Genomic DNA, 22,159 nt, shown 5'->3' on the forward strand with positions numbered 1-22,159 from the left:
TGGATTGCTGTGACATTTGGTCCTGACGTTCATTCCCCTCACAGGATGAATTGTGATAACTTTAGGGACCAATTTTCTTTTCATCTGTAGTTTATGAGCAGTTGACTCCAGAGCTAATGACAGCTCCTCTGCCCTCAGCTTTAATTCATCTCTAATGCTGTGAGCACATTAACACTCTGCTGTGATGTGGGGCTGTGTCTTTGTGTCCGGGGACTTTCCTGTTTTAATATCTGGGTAATACGACTCTTAAAGGAGAGTGCTCTGAGACTTTCACACTCCCTGATCTGTTTTTTAATCTACCAAACTTTTAGAGTTAGTTTTCCTGGATCGATACGTCAAAATGACTCACCTACAGCTGGAGTTATTGTTTAGGTTTGTGTTCCTCACCTGTCCCTCAATTCTCCCTTAATACCAGATGATCAGTGGTTAGTTTTCTGCAGCGTTACATGTTGCGTATACATCAGCTTACTCTGCTTCTGACCAAGGAAAATGTTCTCCATTAGGGGGCGATGTGGGGAAATGTGTCAGGATGTTTTTACAGCAGGATGAGAGCAGAGGAGGACTGAGACGGGGCATAAGGGCAAAGTAAAAAAAAAAAAGAAGTAATTTCTCTAAAGACATAAATTTACAAGATTAATTCAATAAATTTATGAGAATAGAGACACCTGGAGCCCAGCACGGCTCTGAATCTCGAGCCAGACTCTTCTCCTCGGTTGTTCCCAAATGGTGGAATGAATTACCTAACTCTATACAATCCACAGAGTCCCTTTCTTTTTCACTCAATGGCAGGACCTGCAGCCAAATAACATGTTGAACAAGAGTCGGCTCTTCATGGAGGCCAATGCAAGGAAATAAATCTCAGGAATTATTTTTTTTTCTGTCATAAAATTATGACTTTATTCTCTAAAATGTATGATTTGATTCTTAAAAATCCATGACTTTATTCTCATAAATCTAAAAGATTACCCTTATATATGTATGATTTTTTCTTATAAATGTATTGATTTAACTTCTCTAAATTTATGGCTTTTTCTCATACATATATAACTTTCTGTCTTTAAATTTATGATTTAATTCCTTAAAATTTATGACTTTATTCCTTCAATTTTATATGATTAATCTTAATAAGGCATGGCTTTTTTCCAAGTAAAAGTTATGACATTTTTTCTATAAATTTATGTATTTAATTCTTTAAATTTAGGAGATTAATTCTATAAATTAAGAGAATTAATTTCAAGAATGTATTTTTTTCTGTAATTAATTTAAGACTTTTTTCCTTTAAATTTATAATTCATTTTCTATAAATTTATGACTTTATTTTTTTTTTTTATATAAAATCAACGTTATAAATTTATGGCATTTTCCTTGTAAATGTACAACTTTATTACTTTATTTTTATGATTTAATTCATATAAATGTGTGACTTTATTTTCGTTTATTAATGACTTTATTACTATTAATTTATGAATTTAATTCCCTTAATCTATGAGAGAATTCATATAAATTCATGGCTTTTTCCTTGAAAATGTTTCACTTTGTTCCTTTAAATTTATGATTAAATTTCTACAAATTTATGATTTTATTCCTGTAAATGTATGAGATTAATCCTATAAATTTATGACTTCATTCACATTAATTTATGAAATTTATCTGGTAAATTAACTTTGCTTTTTTTTACTCTGGCCTGACTCCTCCATCACAGAAGACGGCTGCTGTGTAAATGAGATAAATTTCTATCAAAAGTTTCCTCTCTTCACTTTTTATTGAAACTATCCCTGATCCTTTAGTCAATAACCCCTAAGTGCACCGCTGTGAATGCCTCTCAGGTAAGACTCCAAATGTGAGCCATTATCCAGCATTCATTACGGCGCCTCGCTTCCTTTCTGTGGAGCTTGTTTTTCACGCCTCCTGTTTTAGTAACAGCCTCATGGAGAGGATGAAATGGAATAACCGTTCACCTTTAATGCGGTCGCAGCTTCTCAAAAAGCAGCACTGGTCAGAAATGAAACACGGTGAAGTAAAACAGATCCCCTGCTTCTTTTAAGCAGCAGTTAAATATTGAAATAATCCGTCTGAAGCCCTCGTGTTTGCTAATGCAGCCGCAGGAAGCGCAGCCGAAGCCCATTCTCGGAGCCAGACGGTCGACAAACACCCACCTGGCAGAAAAAAGGCTCTCCACTGTTTTCTGTGATTGGTCGGACGACACAGACGAACTCCTTTGAGAGACTTTGAGACAGACATGCGGAGAGAGACGCAGAGTTACACAAAGACAGGAGAGGCAGAAATAAAGAGGCGGTGGCATTTCCTGACACTTCTATTTAGTTCTCAACATGTGGCTCACAATAAAGGAGTGAAACACACCCACTGAGATGAACTAAAGGCAGGAGAGGTCATAAACTCCAGCAGCGATCTCTCCTCTGCAGGTGAAACAACCCTCCTTGTTGGTGTGTCTGTGTCGTTACAGTCTGCTCATTATCTTTTTAATTTAAAGGTCTAGACAGCTTTTGTCGACACAAGCCACAGAGCTGTGTCGATATCTGTCATCACGTTCTAGAAAAGACACTTAAGCGACGATAACCTCCTGTTTCACACTCAGAAGTTAACTTCAAAGGTTTTTGTGCAGGAAAATATACGAGTTAAGCCAATTTACAGACAGAGTCACGTGTTGCATTTACTTACATTCAGTGAAGCTGCATCTCTCCCAGCCGGACGAGGAGGGGGTGCTGCATGGAGAAGCAACATCATCTCCATCTGGGTGGAAACCAGTTACAATCAGGAAACAGGAAGCAAGAAATATGAATAAAAAGTGAAAATCTTGATGAAAATTTGTGATTTTCTGATCTTTTGCTGTTTTTATGCAGGTGCTCATGAACCACTCGGCCTTAACCCTCTCTATCTGCAACACTCTTGACTCCAATTCAGAATCTCAAGCCCTGTGAGGTTGATATCCTTTAATATAAAGCAGCTTCCAGCTCTCAAAGCACTTCCTTTCAAATATCATGGCCTAAGCCCAGAGAAGCAGGCTACAACCTTTCTTTTCTGAATAAAACAGGATTTGAATAAAGAAAAATGTATAAAACATGAATCCTTTATCACCATCTCTATGAGGAAAGGTTTTCCTGCAGCTCTGTGTTTCCCTCAGTCTGATATGAAAATGTATTAAAAATCAAACTCACTGTTATGCGGCAGAGCGTCTTCGACCTCCTCTGACATCCCTCCAGACTGAGAGCGACCCAGACCGATGGAGTAGCCTCTGTTCTTCCTGCTTCCTGACCGAGAGCTGGAGTGTGAGCCCCTTTTCAGACACTCGCCTGAAAACAAAATGTAAGTTTATCTCATCTCATCTCATACCTCTGCATAAGATACCATAACACTGCATTTCATCTCAACCCAGCACTGTGCATAACATTTCACTCCATACCATCTTATCTCATTGTGGAGGAGTTTTGTTGAAGAACAGCCAGCTGTCTGTCTCTCTTTTCAGACTATGAGTAAACAGAAACATAAAAATCTCTGCCCTTCACAGTCTCGACGAGTCGGTTTACATGCTCAGGTGGTTTGAGGTGCATGCCTTGACTGCAAAAATGCCCAAAGGACACCCAGAACAGGTGAGGGAGCTGAACACGAGCCAAGTAACAGCTCACTGAATTATAACACTGCTAGTTAAAATAATGATTATGAAAACAATAATAAGAGCGTCTGAGCCAACTTTACAGGTTTACATTTTTCCAATTTCTGACCTCCAAATGTGACTCCATTATACATTACAAACACAAAATCATAAACCTCCCAAATATGTACCAGGGGAAAAAGCTCCCATAGCCCGAAAAAGAACAACCTATCAACATGATGTACACAGGAACACCCAGACCCGGCCCACAGGAAGCCTCAGGCCCTGATTCAACATCCAGAAAAGACACGACAACATCTCAACTTTCTCATATCATCATGTCATATCAGATAAATATCAACATCTCATCATATTTAATCTGCCATATCTCATTTGCACCTTATCTCATCATCTATTCTATCAATTATAGCTCATCTCAACACTTCTTATCAGTCTCATCCCATCTCATCTCATCAGTCATATCCCATCTCAATACTCATCTCATTTCATCTTATCTCATCTCAACCTATTAGTTGTGTCTCATTTTATCACTTTTTATCAGCTGTGTCTCATCTCATCTTATCTCATTGTATCTTATAGATGTACCTCATCCCATATCTCATCTCATTTTGTTTCATCTTATCTCATCTGATCATATCAGTTGTGTCTCGTCTTATCTCATCTTATTGTATCTAACAGTTGTACCTCATTCTACATCTCATCTCATTTTGTTTCATCTTATCTCATCTGATCCTATTAGTTGTGTCTCATCTTACCACTAATCAGCTGTGTCTCATCTTATCTCATCTTATCTCATCTCATTGTATCTTACAGTTGTACCGCATCCCACATCTCATCTCATTTTGTGTCATCTTATCTCATCTGATCCTATTAGTTGTGTCTTATCTCATCTCATTGTATCTTACAGTTGTAACTCATCCCACATCTCATCTCATTTCTTTCTTTTTATCTCATCTGAACCTATTAGTTGTGTCTTATCTTACCACTTATCAGCTGTTTCTCATCTCACCTTTTCTCATTATATCTTACAGTTGTACCTCATCCCATATTTCATCTCATTTTGTTTCATCTTATCTCATCTGATCATATCAGCTGTGTCTCATCTCATCTTATCTCATTGTATCGAACAGTTGTACCTCATCACACATCTCATCTCATTTTTTTTCATCTTATCTCATCCTATTAGTTGTGTCTTATCGTATCACTTATCAGCTGTGTCTCATCTCACCTTTTCTCATTGTATCTAACAGTTGTACCTCATTCTACATCTCATCTAATTTTGTTTCATCTTATCTCATCTCATCCTATCAGTTGTGCCTCATCTTATCACTTTTTATAAGTCATGTCTCGTCTCATCTTTTCTCATTGCGTCATATCAGTTGTATCTCATCTAATGTCTCAACTCATTTCTTTTCATTTTACGAAATCTCATCTTATCCGTTGTATTATATCTCATCTTATCAGTGGTGCTACATCTCATCTCAACCTCGCCCTATCTGTGGTATCTCATCTCCCTTCACCTCACCTTATCCTGTAAACTGAATCACATCTCATCCCATTAGTTGTTTTTTTCATCTCATCTTATCTTTTCACTTGTGTCTCATCTCATCTCATTAGTTGTATTTTACTTCAACTCATCTCATCTTACTGCCCATATGGTGTAATAAAGTATTGATAATTTTTTCATTTCATCTTTTGTAATCTAATTTTATCAGTTGTGTCATATCTCATCTTATCTGTGGTACCTCATCTCCCTTTATCTCACCTTATCCTTTAAATTGAATCACATTGCATCTCATTAGTTAAGGGTCTATTTTTTATCTCAGCTTATCTTTTCAGTTGTTTTTATATCATCTCATCTCATCTCACTGCCCATATTTTGTAATATATGTATAAATATTGCTCATTTTTTTGAAAGTGTTTAGGATTGAAAAAAAAGAAGACTAAGTTTGGTCTGAGTATGTGGAAACAGGTTTGGTTGTAAAACCAGAGCGACTGGAGAGTCTGTCTTGAGTAATACTGTTGGGAAAAAAAATCCAAAGTTGGCCACACTGAAACTTTTTGGCAAAAATGCTAATTTGCATCTTTGCCTGGAGCAGGGAGCAGTCTCCAGTGATGCCAGGCAAACTTCAAGTGATGCAGATACTACAAGAAGTGTTTACTCCCAGCTGAAGGGTGAGGAATCCGTGAAAAACATTTATTTTATTTTTTTTCCACTGTGGTGTCGCAATTACATTTTGCTCAAGCTGGTGCTCTTTTTTTTCCAAAGTTAGGATTTATTTTACTTTAGATGATATTGATAATCAAAGCTGGCAGCATTCAAAGGTACAGCAGTTTTTCCTGAAAACACTGGTCAGTTTTTCAACACTGTTGCGAGTAGCTTCTGCTTTCTAACGGAAAGAGTTGGATCCATGTTAAAACAAAATTTTGGCCAAAAAAGCCATTAAAAGTTTTACTTCTAAAGATCCTTTTTTAAAGATAGAGTAACCTCAGTGACACATTAGCATGCTGTCCCAAACACTTCATATCCCTGTGGTTTACAACTACAAAAACAACAAACAGAAAAAAAGATGACCCTGGCATTTTTGTTCAAATATGAAAAAAGAGCAGAGCTTAAACAGTCGAAGGACATCAACACTTTGGACTTACTGGGATTCATGTACTCAATACACGTCGGCAGGTACTCATTAGTGTCCAGGTCAATGGGAATGAAGGCTGTGTATTTGCTCAGGATATTGCAGCTCTTGCTGGTGTGGATGGCGTACAGCTGGTACTTCCTGCCGGAGCCTATGGATGTGACAAATTGTAAATTACTGCAGAACAGTCACAGATTATATAATGCTGTATAACATAACCTTGCATCATATGGTGAAAACCAAACATGAAAATATACATAATTCATGTATGAGTCACATGTTCAACATATAACCATACTTAAACACAGCTTGAGGTTGAGTTAAAACACATGTTTAGAAAAGGGGATCACATGTCAAATAAACTGCAGCTGGATCACAGTTTACACAGCTCACAGTGTCTGGAAAAACAAAAGCACACAGACAGAGCTGCTTCTAGATTTTGAGGTGATCTTAGGATGACTTTCTCTGAGCTTTAGTTTCAAACATACAAATATGTTAATTAATTACCACGCTACCTGTTCTGAAAGATCTCTTATGTTCTCAAAAGGCAAAAAGGAGCACCCTGCAACTAAAACTATTAAAGATTCACAGCTAAAAAAGGCTGTTTTAAGGTTAAAGTAGTCAGTACACAAGTGTTGAGAAAGGAAATTTTTGTGTGCTGACTTTTTTAACCTTTGTACAGATCTCATATGTTATATGAAGGTACTCATTGTCATATGTTACATATGTTAAATGTTGTGCATTTTATGCATTTTGTCAGACATCTCTTATCTCATCAGCCATAGCTCATCTCAGATCTCATATCAAATCTCATTGCATTTCATCGGATCTAATCTCAACCTATCAGTTGTATCTTATCTAGTATCTCATCTCATTTTATTTGATCTTATCTAATCTCAAACAATCAGTTGTCTCATCTCATCACTTCTTATCAGCCATGTCTAATCTCGTCTTATTGTATCAAATCTTATCAGGTGTATCTCATCTAATATCTCATCTCGTTTCATTTCATCTTATCTAACCACATCAGCTGTGTCTTATCTCATCTCATCACATCTTATCAATTGTATCTCATCAAAAATCTCATCTCATTTCGCCTTGTCTAATTTAATCCTATTAGTTGTGTTTCATCTCTTCTTCCTTCATCACATCCTATCAGTTGTATCTCATCTTATTTCTCATCTCATTTCATTTCATCTTATCTAATCTCAAAATATTAGTTGTGTCTCATCTCATCACTTTTTATCAGCCATGTCTAATCTCATCTTACTTCATCACATCTTAACAGTTGTTTCTCATTTATTATCTCATCTTATAGTTCATCTCATTTTATTTTATCTCATCTCATCCTATCAGTTGTGTTGCATCTCACTACTTAGCAGTGGTGTCTCATCTCATCTCATCTTATCCTATCTTATCGGGTGTATCTCATCCCATATCTCATCTCATTGAATTTCAGCTCATCTCATCTAATCAATTATGTCTCATCGTATCACACTGGAGACTGTTTACATCCTCCTTCCTTTAAACCTACACTGTCCAAGCCTGACTGTAAACAGAGCACCCGAGATATTAGCATTTTTACTTCATTGTGTAGCATAGTGGCTGAATTCACCCACGGGATAATAAAGTATTACAGATTCTGATTCCAAAATAATAACACCCGAGTTTTATTGAACTATTGCTTTAAGTTGTAGCTTCAAAGGTACCCCAATCAATAACAAATAGGGCTGAAATTGTGCTTGTTATCTCCATGTTTGGCTCAAAAACCACAAACTGTGGGCCTATAACTATAAGTTCAAATGTGTTTAAAGAGGCAAATGATGTTTATCTTGATCAATATAACGAAAAGTCAAATAAAATCAAAACACATGGTAGTCCTTCATTAATCAAAAATAACCACAAATCAATTATGTTTTGTGAAACTTTGCATGAGATTTTCTTTGTTTTTGACTGGTTCAACAACTGGCATAACTGATATAATTTCAATACTGTTGCTGTGTTTTTATCTTCAATAATTTCTAGCTGGTTGTTTTGTATCACCTGAGTAAAAAAGACAAAGCAACTTTTAGATAATTTTAAGTCGTCTTGCAAAAAAAAAGGTTAAAATAAACTGCCTGCCTTTGAAGTCTTTATGTAAGTGAGCCTACCGTCAACAAGAAGGGTAGTGATTAAGTGCCTAAAGCTGCAATTCATCAAATAAACACTAGAGGCTGGCTCCAAAACTGAGTTGTTCGCCATAAAGCCCCATGTTAAGATATCAAAATATAAAGAAGATTTGTAAGGTTACAATCAAGCACAAAAGCATGATACTTTATGGCGCTAATTTTTATAACATTATGAGTTAATCTAGTCGACACATTGGAGGCAAATCAGAGACTAAACATACACCAGCATTGAAAATATCTTTTGTATATGTAAACTATCCTTTGCTGAGAAAGATTTGGCTTTACTTAATCATATTTGAATATTTAACAGCCAGTATGGAGTCAAAAACAAATCACAGCCACAGAGAGCTCACCGTGTTCGATCTCACACTCCTTATCCGCCATATGCTCAAAGTCGTGTATGATGGAGCGCCCGGCCAGATGGTGGAAGGTCTCGTTCCAAAGCTCCTCGTGAACCTTTTCCTCGCGTTCTCGGCCGTTCAGAAAGGGCTCGATATCAAAGCCGACCTCCCACTTCACCGGTTTCCCACACAGCAGTCCGGACACCACGGCCTTGCAGTAACCTTTGTGCTGGTTGGACGAACCCAGATCTGACTTTTGGGCCTCCTGTGGCGTTTCTGCCTGACATAACTGGTGTGCATAACCGTCTGAAACATCACAGGAAGAAGAGATTTCTCAGTCTTTTTCCTCATTCACCTCCTGACTGATTTTCTATTTAGCTCTCAGATAAAGAAATCCATTTCCTGCCATTGCACATTACATATCTTTTTAGAGCGTTTGGTCCGCCAAAAAGAAACTTTAAAAGGATGTTCTCCGGTACGGAGCTTTCCTTAATACATCACAGTAAACTGAATAATGTGCGTACAGTATCTTTCTGTAAAATCACACAGTTCTGATCCCACCTGTGTCTCCTGTGCTGCCGACAGATGGGCTGTCAGTGGACGATCTGGATCCATCATCTCCTGCGATGTTTCGAGCTTTAGGCGGCACGCTGGCGCTGCTCGGCAGGGGGATGTCCTGAGGCTGGGGATGGAAGTGAGGCTCAGAGTCCGCTTCCTGCTGATGGGGCGGCTGGTGACAGCTGGCCGGCTGACCGCTGGAAGATGTGGCACACAGGCTCGCCAGCTGTGGCTGCAAGGAAAAGAAAGTTCTGGTGCTATTGGGTTTAAATAAAGTTTGAAACCTCCTCTACTTCTTTTTTGTTACACCAAGTTATTCATGAAAGCTCTTACTTAACCGTGCTTTGAGACAACGATTCTACACAGCAAACAGCGGTCTATTCACACTCCTTATCAGTAGGTGGTGATAAAACCCTGTAATGCTAGTTGACACTAATTGCTAATTAACAGCACAGAAGAAGACCATTCTTCTTCTGTTTCATGTGCTAATTAAGCACAGAGAAACACAAGTACAACACTTCTACATGAGAAATTAATTTCCTTACATTGAGGACAAAGAAGGACAAAAACCCTCTGTGAGCTGTTGGCACATGAAAACAAGAAGCCGTCTCTCAAACCCTTGGAGAGTTTTTAAAGATGACTTCAGGAACCAAGGATGTCGCCAAGTGTCTTTTCATTTAAAAGAAGAAAATACACTCTCTGGCCACTTCATTAGGCACAACTGTCCAACTGCTCGTTAAAGCAAATTACCAATCAGCCAATCACATGGCAGCAACTCAATGCATTTAGGCATGTAGACATGGTCAAGACGATCTGCTGCAGTTCAAAGAAGAAGAAAGGTGATTTAAGGGGCTTTGAATGTGGCATGGTTGTTGATGCCAGAGGTCAGAGGAGAATGGACAGACTGGTTGGAGCTGATAGAAAGGCAACAGTAACTCAAATAACCACTGGTTACAACCGAGGTCTGCAGAAGAGCATCTCTGAACACACAACACGTCCAACCTTGAGGCAGATGGGCTACAGCAGCAGAAGACCACACCGGGTGACCCTCCTGTCAGCTAAGAACAGGAAACTGAGGCTACAATTCACACAGCAACACCAAAACTGGACAATAGAAGATTGGAAAAATGTTTCCTGGTCTGATGAGTCTGGATTTCTGCTCCACATTCAGATGGTAGGGTCAGAATTTGGCATCAACAACATGAAAGCATGGATCCATCCTGCCTTGTATCAACGGTTCAGGCTGCTGCTGCTGGTGTAATGGTGTGGGGGATATTTTCTTGGCTCACTTTGGGCCCCTTAGTACCAACTGAGCATGGTTTAAAGTCCACAGTCTACCTGAGTATTGTTGCTGACCATGTCCATCCCTTTATGAGCACAGTGTACCCATCTTCTGATGGCTACTTCCAGCAGGATAACGCTCCATGTCATAAAGCTGGAATCATCTCAGACTGCTTTCTTCAACATGACAATGAGTTCCCTGTACTCAAATGTCCTCCACAGTCCCCAGATCTCAATCCAATAGAGCACCTTTGGGATGTGGTGGAACGGGAGATTCTCATCATGGATGTTCAGCCGACAAATCTGCAGCAACTGTGTGATGCTATCATGTTAATATGGACCAAACTCTCTGAGGAATGTTTCCACCAAAAATTGAGACAGTTCTGAAGGCAAAAGGGGGTCCAACCCGATACCAGCAAGGTCTACCCAATAAAGTGGCCAGTAAGAGTATGCAAAGCTGTAAATTTTCCTTGATTTAGGTCAGTATTAATACATTTAGTCTCATTCAATTCCCCTTATTCTGACCAGCATTCTGCCCGCTGCCCTAACCCTCACTTTATTCACTTTGCAGGAAGAGAAATTAGGTCAGCCAGTCGCTGGTGTTCCATCTCGATATCGTCTTTACATCAAAGAAGCCAGTTTTCAGTTCAGTTAAATTAATACAAGTAAATGGAACAGTCACAAGATGTCACCAAAATCACACTGTCCCTGCAAAATGTTTCAGAAAATGATGCAAGTTTATTGAATCTTATCAAATTGTATTGTTGGCTGAATATTGCATATCATATCGTATCATAATTAGTGTATCGCTACAGACCTATCTACAAGCCAAGAATGAATTTGTGTTGACCTGGGAAAGTCCAACCTAACCAAGGATATTAACCAGGGATTTATAACATCAAGAAACAACCAAATTTGGTGCTGATAATGGCATCTTAAATGAAAAAAACACAGTTAAAGTGCCAAGAACTGCAGTTCCCTGACTGGCCTCTTGGGGTTCAGCCCAAAGTCACAGCAAAAACCAAACACGTTAACACTACAGGGAGATAAAACTTGGTTTGGATTCTGATTACTTCACTTTTCATCTACAAATATAATTTTTACATGGAATACACAAATATAAACAGTAAGTCATGATGTTGATTCATAACTATTGGGAAGAGTTTAATTACGCTGATGTCTTCTCTGCTAGATTTACAAAGGGAATATTTAATATCTTCACAGGCCAGTGAACTCTGTTTAGTATTACCCAGACGCTCCCTGAGCAATATTCAAACTCATTATCATTCATAAATATTGTCCCTCATTACAGAGATGAGCGCATTCGTCTGCTCTTGATTTCACCCCAGTCCAGACGAGGGTCAGATGAATGGTTAATTCTTCAGCGCAGTCTGAATACAAATAACTTTTATCCCCTAATTCATCATGTAATAACTGTATCATGGTACAAAGTGGGACGCTGCTGCCTTTGCTTCAATAACAGGTCATGATTTATTTAGATGGCACTTAACCACATGTGTGGTACTATGATAAACCGTGGTTTTGTGACCTTGTCTATTTCAAGCCATCCGTCTATTTTCCTTCAGCCAGAGTCAAAAATACCCTCTGACCTATTTAATAACGAAAGCAGAAATCATGTGGATATTCCTGCTCTCAGAGGGAGAACAAACCTGGAAGTCGTTCCTCCACTGGGCCTCGTGCTCCGGGCTCATCTGGCCAATCAGCTCTTGGACTTTGGCTCTCCTCAGTGGGTTCTTTGGCGCCACAGAGCTGGGATCACTGGGGGTGAAGGCCTTCTTAGCCGGGTTGTAGTCGATGATCTGGTTCGTGCTGTATGCACGTCTTCTTGGGGACGTTTTACAATCAAACCCTGAGGATTAATTTCAAGATGATAACAAAAAACGTCAGCAAGAACGATGACATCTATTACACAAAAAAACAGCTGTTTCACATCCCAAAAGCATTGTTTTTTTGTGAGATACCTACAAAAACTGTGAACAACCTTCATCACAGATCATCGATCCATCTGATACCTTAACTGCTTTTTCCCTTTCAGTTCAGAGACTAATCAACATTAAGATCTCTTTTTTTCGATGATGGGAGGAAGACACAGAAAGAGCATAAAAACTCTTCACAGAAAGGTTCCTGCCCAGCTAGGGAATCAAACCAGGAACCTTCTTCAGAAAAAGTGGTAGAAGTAGGAGAATAGGAGGAAGAAGTAGTGAAAGTAGAAGTAGTTAGAGGAGTGTTAGAAAAAAAGTTGTATAAATAGTAGTACAACCACAGTAATCCAATGTTCCGGAATGTTCTTGTGTGGTTTCCATGGTGACGGAACATCAAGAGACAGTGTAACCATAGGCTGTAAAAAAACTGCTCCCCCTGGTGGCTGGCTGCAGTATAGGTCAAAAATCCATCTCCCCAGTCATTCCAGATGGGCTGTGGTCAAACTTTTACCTTTACCTTTTACCTCCCCAGGGAGGCATCTAGGAGGCATCCTCACCAGTTACCTGAACCATACGTTGAACAATGAAGTCAATTGCAGCAAAAATTAGATGCTGTCCGACAGTTGGCCATAAACTGACCAAGGGGTACAGTCTTTTGCTTGTATATGCATTTTGACAGAAGCAGGAGAAGCTAGGGAAGGTTTTGATGCCTTGTTTATGTTTGTGGAGTGAGGGCCCTTCACTCGAACTGATGACTTCACACACTGTGAGAGCTGAGTTTTTTGAGTAAAACCCCAAAACTTCATGTTGTGTGAAAGTGAAATCCCCAAAGCTATAAAAGATGACAAAAGTTTAACAAATCAGTGAAAATTTAATGGAAGAATGAAGTCTGTAAATGGAGGTATGCTGAATCCTTAACATTTCGTTAATTATTTCATTTTCGTTAATTATTAATTATTGTTGTCGGTCACGGACACCAAACTTTTTGTGGCTTCGGCGGTATTTTTTACTACTTTTCTCCTGTGTTTGTCTGGAGATCCTACATGTAACCATGGCTGCATTGTTTACATGCGAAATTAGCTGTTAGCAGCCTGTAGCATGTCAATGCTAACTAGTGTAGGGCTTGATGATTTCCCTCAAGCTGAGGAGAAGGAGGTGAGGACGACGTGCTGGTTCTCGGATGTGAGCTGGGAGATGACGACGTGGACCTGTCCTTCCATCCATCATTGTTGGGAACGTGGGATCTCGCTCCGGGGGATGGATGAGCTAGCTGTGCTAATCCAGCGGCATCATGCTGTTCACGGACGTGGCTGACGGAGCAGACATCAGACGCCGCGACACATCGGAGGAGCTTCGCCTGCTGTGAACAGACAGGATCCAGGAGACAGAGACTGAACAGACTGCTGGGGAGGCTCAGTCCTGGACCCTGTGGAGGTGGAGACTGGCTGGGCTGGAGAGTGGTGGACGAGTGGTGGACGGGATGTCGTCATCTAATTTCTTATGGAGCTTTTTGCACTTTCTATACTCTTTCTTACTTTTGTTTTCTTAAATGCTGCGGTGACTCCTGAATTTCCCCTCGGGGATAAATAAAGTATTTTCTATTCTATTCTATTCTATTCTATTCAAAGTTGAAGCATTTTTAAGCAGAAATCTTCAATTCATTTCAATGGGGCAAAATACTGTGAAATAAATGGATGTTTTTAAAAGTATAAGAGATAGAAGTGTGAAAAATACCAACACATATCATCTTAACAACAACACTAATAGGCAGTTTTGTCGTCCAGGGATCAAAAAGTCCACGCAACACCATCCCACATCCTCATTGCTTTTTAAATTAGCCACCAACGCACTATTACCCATGCTAAAAGATGCTAATTAAACTTTATCTGCTTGAACCTTCCAAGAAGAAGAAGGTCTTGTTTGTGGTGTTTTTGTAACTGTGTGGATATGTTTTCTGATTGAAATAGTCATTGTTCTCATTACAGACTGAAAACTCCACACAGGAGTTCACCAGGTTCACCCACAGTGTCATCTGAATGCTTTGACCAGCCTATTAATCCAGCTGTAGCTATTATTAGACACAGTGTGACACAGAAAAGAAATTACACGAAGAAGTGTGGTGAGTGTGGCTTTAGTTTTTACCAGCTGTGTCTTGCTCTGTGGGTGCAGGGCTGCTGTCCGTCACCGAGTCCTGGTAGGAGTCGTACAGAGGACCAGATGGAGCGTCTCTGTACGAGTCCACACCGGTCCTCACCGGGTCCTCTTCTTGGGAGTGGTAAAACACTGAGCTGGCCGACTCGATGGAGCGCATCATGCTGTATCGCCTCCGTTTATCCTGTTGAGATTTTAAGTGGGTGTCACGTCTGAGACAAGTGCTTTAGTACAGGCCTGTTCACGGGTTTAATTAAAAAGCGTGTTCACTGTTAGCCTTTAATCTCCATGGGAAGACACATGCTTTTATCCAACAACAATTCTGAAATATTCACCACAAAGAGGACCGTGAAGTGTCAGCAGATGTTTTGGACTCACAGATTTAGGGTTGGCGTGATAGCGGGTGGTGTCACAAACAACGCCGTAGCCGATCAGACTGTCTCCTGGGAACAGGAACGTGTTGCCCACAGGGGAGAGCAGCACCTCTTTGGTCTCAGGAAAGAGCCATTCAATGGAAATGTCACTCAGTACGGGGGACATGGTTTTCTTCAAGGACTTTATCATCTGAGGGGAGCAAAATGGATTTTCAGGTTTAGAAACACTGCTCCTACCTGACAAGTCCATAAAACAAATGCTGTCTCTGAGATTTGATTTATAGGAGGTACGGGAGGCAGACATTAAGTGCTTCTAAACCTCTGACAATGGCTCCACAGTGGCTGGCCTTTGTTAGGAGTGATACACAAAGCTGGAAATAACTACCTTCGGCTGCAGCCTCTCTCCATCAGACAGAAACTCCGCCGTTCCTTTGGAAACCGTCGCCAGTCCCTGCACCAGCCGTCTGCAAGCACTCAGTCCTATGCCGAACGTAAAACATCTGCACAAACACATAAAAGCCTGCAGCTTCACAGACAGATCTGGGGATTCGGCGTGCGCAACAACAGGTGGCTTGTCGGGATTTATAAAGACACTGGAGATGTGCATAACCAAAAGCAATCAACTCCATCAGACGGAGATTTGGAAGGAGATACAATGCTTCTCCTCTAGAGGGGTCATCTGGCGCTCTGAATCCCTGTTTCATTCTGTTTCTAATCCAGGGATGAGCATCACTTTTCTCCCTTTGCATTTTTAATGAGATCAAAGAGCACAAATTAAAATGGAAATGTCACCTTCTACATAGTTAAAAACCTTACACGGATCTCCAGCGAAGAGATTAATTGTTGTTTGGTCTTGTCTCTGACCGGCTGCGCTGATTTGTAAGCAGAGTGTGATAATGACCCAGGAAGTGTCGATGAATTGGCCGAGCTCTGTGTACCTAATGCAATCGTCTGAGGGCAGCCATCCATTAAAAGAGGGGAACACAAAAGTCAATTATTTCCAGAGTGACTCAGGAGAGGCTTACGCAGTGTGAGACTTAGACACGAGCTGCAGAATAAAGCACATTTCTCGGCGCTCTGCAGGTCTGTTGTGCCGCTGCTCACTCTGGGCTGACAGCTGATGCTTGCAGCCTGCAGGGAACATTTTTATTTCCCTCGTCTAGCTCTGGCTCCAAAACAACGCTGCTTTTTTTACATCTTAAATTACGGTTGCACATGTGTTCCCCTGTGACGGATTCTTCGTTGTGATGTATCGACTGTGTGACAATCACGCAGCGTTCGATGCATACGCTCAGATTTAATTTGGAGAGGATTACATCTCTGTAGCCAGGTGTTCGCGCTAAGCCTGAGACAATCCCCGGATGTGAATTAAGCTTGATGCTTTTGCTATTTGCATAATGGACATAAACAAAAGATGAGTTTGTAATCATTTGCTTTGATTCAGGAGCCTCTCTGCTGCAGCAGCTGCTTATTCGTTTACCCAGCAGCCACCTCTTCCATTCACATCTTCATGGGTTAAACTCACTTGTGTTGTCAAACAATGTCGCGTGTTATTATTGATCTTTTACTCTGTTTGTGAGAATACTTGCCTGATGTGGCGCGCATGGCTGCGGACCAGCTCGATAACTCTGCCCGTGTTACTGACGGCGCCGTCAGTGAGCAGGAAGAGCAGGCGTGGGTGTCCGCTGAACATCGGCTGCCTCAGGATCCAGTTCAGCGGAGCCAGGATGTTAGTGCCCCCCATGTCTGCTCTGATCTTCCTTATGTACTCACAAGCCAGAGCCAGGGCATCCTGGGAAAAGACAAACTTCACTTTTTAGTCTCCGTACTCGTACTCCAAACTCTGCAAACAAAACATCCTGCGTTTTCTATGGGGCCCCGATTGTAAAACTGCAAACACTGCAAAAAAAAACAACATTTCTCCACATTTAGCTCTAAAAAAATCACTTTTACTGCAGATTTAGAGAAATATTTGTGAAATTTATTTATCTAATATATATAAATGTTACATTTTTTATCAAAATGTTGAATGTTATTTATAAATGTTATAAAAAAAAGTCCTGATTCTAAATATTTAGCTATGTTTTTAAACATTTAGTTTTCATTCTAAATAGGACTGCAACAACTAATCGATTATAATAGATTATTAAATTAGTTGGCAACTAATTTATTAATTGATTTTCATCGGCAACTAATCGCAGGTGTTTTGGTGCATGAAACTGTAGCTTACAGTATGTTTGTTTGGAGGAGATGAGCCCGCTCTCTTGCCATAGGCTACTGAAAGAGGTGCGCATGCACTGAGAATGAGTCAGTGGCTAATTATATTTGCAAATTCAGCGCCACTTCCAAGAAAGAGAAAGCTGTAATAAATATTACTAAAGGAAAAGTGCTTTTTATTTTCTTTATTGCTGTTTAGAAAATACCTAAAACATTTTTAAGCTAAATTGTAAAGGAAAGTGCAAAAATGTGTCATTATAAGATTAATCGATTAATCATTTAAATAATCGCTTAGTCGATTATGAAAATAATCGTTAGTTGCAGCCCTAATTCTAAATATTTAGCTAAGAGTAAATATTTATCAAAAAATAATAAATCTTAAGCAAATATTTCTAAATATTTCGTCAAGATTTCTAAAAATTAAGCTAAAAAGCAAATTCAGACTCCCGTCCACAGGACCAAATAGCACCAAATAAAAAAGTGGAAGAAGCGATCCAGCCGAGCGGATTTTGAGAAAGTCAAACACAGTCGGCTAAATCAGCTGTTAGAAAATAAACGTACCAAGTGCTGTGATGGCGCTGTTAAAGATCCTGAGGCCGACATTGAAGAAGTAGAGATTGACCTTCTCAAAATCACTTCCTCCAACTTTTATTTTGGTACTACCTGGCGGACAGGACTGTGAATCTTAGCAAGTATCTTGAATTCTTTGCAAAAGATTTATAAATCTCAACTAGATATTTAGAAATCTTTGCTCAAGATTTAGAAACGTTTGCTTCAGATTCATGAATCTTGACTAAATATTTAGGAACCTTGGCAAATATTTAGAAATCTTTGGTAAATATTTAGTCTTAGCTAAATATTGAGAATGAAACTAAGTGTTCAGACACGTCGCTAAATATCTAAAATCAAGGCATTTATTTATGATACTTTTAAATAACATTCAACACTGAGATATAACATTTAACATTCAGATATAACCAGGGCTTGATAATAACTTTTTCGCTCACCAGCTACTGTGGCTAGTGGTTTCCCAGAGTTACTAGCCACTCAGCATTTTCACTAGCCACAATTTTGAGGTTTGATAATTATGTTTAATATGATTAAAGCCAGCAATAACATCCTAAAGTTTACTTGGAACTAGATTTAAAATCTTTTCAAATTAAAATGACCTTTGTTCAGACCCAAATCAAGACTACATACATGTTCAACACCACAGGTCATTGTCAGGTGTTCAGTTTTGAAACGGTTGTGTGTCAAGTGGTGCTCCTTTAATAGGAAAATATGGAGTCTATTAAGACAGAGTCATAAAAGGAGGAGTTTATTACTGCATTCAGTGAAGGTTGTCGTGCTTGAAAGTTAGTTGAAAAGATACAAACTAAACTAAAAAAAACTAGCAAGAGTCACTGCTGCTTAAATATTTATTTACAGCAGTAATTTTTCAGTAATAAACAAAGTACCATAACTCTTGACTTTGAGTCACTTCGTAGTATAATTATACATTTTATTAAGTTGTGTCAGTCAAAAAAAAAAGCGCCATAAAGACAAAATATATAAGTCACACGAATGATTTGGTTTGTTTACAGTATTTCCAGAGTGAACCTTTAACATATAACTTTGATTAGTGTTTGTATATTAGGTGGTTTAAATATTCACATTGCACTGTGAACTTAAATCAGCTCCATCTGATAGATGTCCTCACTTTTAAAAAGTTATGGGAATTTTGACGCTAGTTTGTGACTTAAATCCTGGAATCTGTTTACAATGGAGAACAAATAAGGCCTGAGTGAACTTTTAAATCACGTTTTCAGGCGCCAAACACCGGGAGCTGTCACAGTGTCTAAGACGGAGGCTGGAGATGAAGTATGAGCGCCTAACAGCAGTTACGTCGGCAGAAGACTTTGCGAATGGACCAAAACTGTGTGCAGGTAGTGCTCATGGGAGATGTAGTGTTGTAGTCTCAAACAACAATGGGTTTAGTATTTCAGATGCCGTTTCAGGAAACTACAATTAAATAATTCAACCCGCCAAAGTGGCTAGAAGGAGTGACAAGGAATCCACCTGCATTTGGCAGGCGTTAATGTCAAGCCCCAGATATAACATTTAACATTTATATATAATAATTGATAAATATATTTCACAAGTATTTCTCTAAATCTGTAGGAAAAGTGATGTTTTAGAGATAAACGTGGAGAAATGTTTTTTGTAATGATAATAATAATAATTTTGAGCCTTCTGCACCTTTTTGTGAAATATCTTCACCAGACTGAGCTGCGGCTGAATTTTAGACAGCTTTCAGGACTTAAGTGATGCCTGCTGGAACTCAAGCTGTGCTAATTCCCACTTCACAGAGGTCATTCTCACTCCGACCTGACGGACACGTCCTCCTTTGGGAGACTATTAGAGCTGCGAGATATCTCATTCCTGCTCCTCTATTAGCGCAGTCCCTTTGCACTTAAACTTCCAGCCCCTCCACCTCCCTTTTACACATCAGCAGGCTTTGAATGAAAGCTTTGAATTGGTGTCGATTATGTACATCCTGACTCTTTGCCCTTAACGTGAGGCTTTCACTGCCTTCAATCAATATTCTGGTCTCTGCACTTTGACCTTCAGTCCAATCTTGGCCATTAAATACTGCACCACCATCCCTTTAAAGATTTTTCTTGGTTATCTCTGAACTGGTGTGGACCAGCACAGGAGAAGATGGGACGCTGTTAACATTAACAAGAATATCTGTGAAATCAGTTTTGTCTATTTAAATCAGGTCTGCATTTACGCATGAACTCAGCTTCTGCTCCTGGTCCCAGTGAAAGCATCTGCAGAGGAACTGAGTTTGTGGGGAGGATTTGGCATTTCAATGAGGCTAGTTTGTGTGTTTTCTTCCTTATGAATTATTTCTCATCATTAGAATTGTAAATAGCTATGAATCTTTTTTGGGGTGCCAGTACAGCCAGGCATCCAGGCAGGGTGCCCCATGAGGTTAACCCTCGAGTGGGCAGCCTTGGTTTGAATACAGTGGGTATATGCATAATGTTCTTCTGTTTATTTGATGCATGCAGCGTCTTTAAAGCAATCAGTTTCCTCCTGAAGTAATTGATGAAAACATGTACCGTATTTTACAGACAGTATTAGTCACACTTTTTTCATAGTCCTGGGACTCAAGCCCCGTTTCCACCAAGCATTTCACTCCAACACAGCATGCATATTGTGTTTCCTTTAGAGACCATCAGGACAGGTCGTGGGTACCGCCCCACTTTTTGGTACCATTCTTTTTTGGTGCCAGACATACCAATCCGACCCCAGAGGGTAAAACACACTGCAGTCTGCAGAGAAGCCGTGCAAAGTTTTCACAGAATATCTCTGCAAACGAAAGCAATATTGTGGCTCTAGTGATAAAAATCATCGCACTAAAAATAGAGCTGTCGGAGTGCATGGGCGAGGTAAGTGAGAGGAGCATAAGAAGGGAAGAGAAACTGAAACTTAAGTATGGTCACAGATATGAGGCGCTGTAGGAAAAAAAATAACCATCCTAGTATTTAAAGATGCTCTGAGGAGGATCTGTTTTGATTGCGCTCCATTGCCATCTTGTGGCCCGGAGTCTCCGCACACTGTCGTAAGTTACTTTTAGTGAGGCGTGTGTTTGCTTTGAAATTAAATGGAGATCAGATCAAAACAAGTTTTCTTTGTTCAAGTCAACTTTTTACTGTATACAACACTCTGAGGTAAGGTATTTATCAGTACAGTTACGTAGCGCTATGGTTCGAAACGTGACATCAAGCTAACATTGTAGCAACCGGCTATTTGTAAGCCTGTTGCTCCGACGTATCTGTAGGCTAACGTGACAACAAGTAAATTTTGTCAGTTTGTAAGTAGTTTAGTAGCCGCTTATATTTAGCGCAGCTGGTAGCCCGGTTTAAGTCTTTAAGCCGCGTTTCCACCAAGCAGTCCGGCTCGGTTCAGTACAGTTTGGTACAGTTAAGCCTGATCCTGTTTGTGTTTCCACAGCAAACTGTGCCCTCTTGTGGTGGGCGGCGTGTAAGCTGGATGACGAAAGCCGCAGCTGTTAAATAAAAGGGTGACGCTGTAGCAGCGTGACACAGTTTACCCCGCTAATAAATCCAATGAAGAAGAAAAACCAACACAGTAAACAAAGAGCAACGATGAAGACATGCAGCATTTCGTTCTCTCTGTGATTGGCATGTAGCTCTTTGATACTAAGAACAATCAAGCTTTGTTTCAGAGAAGTCTGTGTGCCGCCAGGAGAAATGCAGCCGCTGTCCGTCAGGAGGTGACGATCCTTTTGACCAATCAACGGTCTGCAGTGTTGTAGCTCCACCTTCAGAGAGCGGATTGGTTCAGTCTGGCACCCATACGAAAGGGTCCCAAAAAGTGGGACGGCTCGTCTCAGTTATTTGGGGATCTGTTCCGGGATAAGTCAGTGGAAATGCCACAAAATGCGCGTCATACCAAGAGTGACCGAACCGGTGTGCTTGGTGGAAAAGCAGCTTAAGACATGTCTGTAATGTGTAACGTTAGTGAATCCTGGTTATGTCCTGCCAGTCATCTACCAATCAGAGCTAACGTAACCTCACTCTTCATTTTATTGATAGACTCTCAGTTTGAACAGACCACTGCAGAATAACTGCTGACTGTGGGTTGGACAGTTTAGCCCTTGTGTCTCCTGTTTATCTTTCTTCTGCTCTTCTGTCCTTTTTCTGTATGACAGTTAGGCTCCAGTGTCCACCATTACTACAAAATTAATCACAGAAATTGTTTTTAGCAGAGAAAAACACAGATCTCTTTGTTTTTGCGTGGTGTTGTCATAGAGACCTAGATGTGCTGTAGATCAATCTGTTCCTGGA

At 39.9% G+C, this 22,159-nt stretch overlaps 1 protein-coding gene across 2 annotated transcripts in view; it reads right to left on the reverse strand.

Annotated features, from left to right (window-relative positions):
- The window catches only part of vwa5b1 (von Willebrand factor A domain containing 5B1), a 52,087-nt gene that overhangs the window by 4,016 nt on the left and 25,912 nt on the right, over positions 1-22,159 (reverse strand). For both annotated transcript variants that reach the window (XM_074681197.1, XM_074681198.1), the window contains 11 exons: positions 16,673-16,875; positions 15,469-15,583; positions 15,088-15,273; positions 14,701-14,893; positions 12,286-12,485; positions 9,338-9,566; positions 8,789-9,082; positions 6,281-6,418; positions 3,177-3,311; positions 2,680-2,751; positions 2,157-2,226 (listed from right to left, as the gene is read on the reverse strand). In XM_074681197.1, the coding sequence (XP_074537298.1) occupies positions 2,157-2,226; positions 2,680-2,751; positions 3,177-3,311; positions 6,281-6,418; positions 8,789-9,082; positions 9,338-9,566; positions 12,286-12,485; positions 14,701-14,893; positions 15,088-15,273; positions 15,469-15,583; positions 16,673-16,875 (1,835 nt within the window). The remainder of the gene's footprint in view (positions 1-2,156; positions 2,227-2,679; positions 2,752-3,176; positions 3,312-6,280; positions 6,419-8,788; positions 9,083-9,337; positions 9,567-12,285; positions 12,486-14,700; positions 14,894-15,087; positions 15,274-15,468; positions 15,584-16,672; positions 16,876-22,159) is intronic.

Source organism: Halichoeres trimaculatus, unplaced genomic scaffold (assembly GCF_033239565.1).
Source record: "Halichoeres trimaculatus isolate MK-OKI-2021-1 unplaced genomic scaffold, fHalTri1.1 fHalTri1_scaffold_11, whole genome shotgun sequence".
Taxonomy (NCBI): Eukaryota; Metazoa; Chordata; class Actinopteri; order Labriformes; family Labridae; genus Halichoeres; species Halichoeres trimaculatus.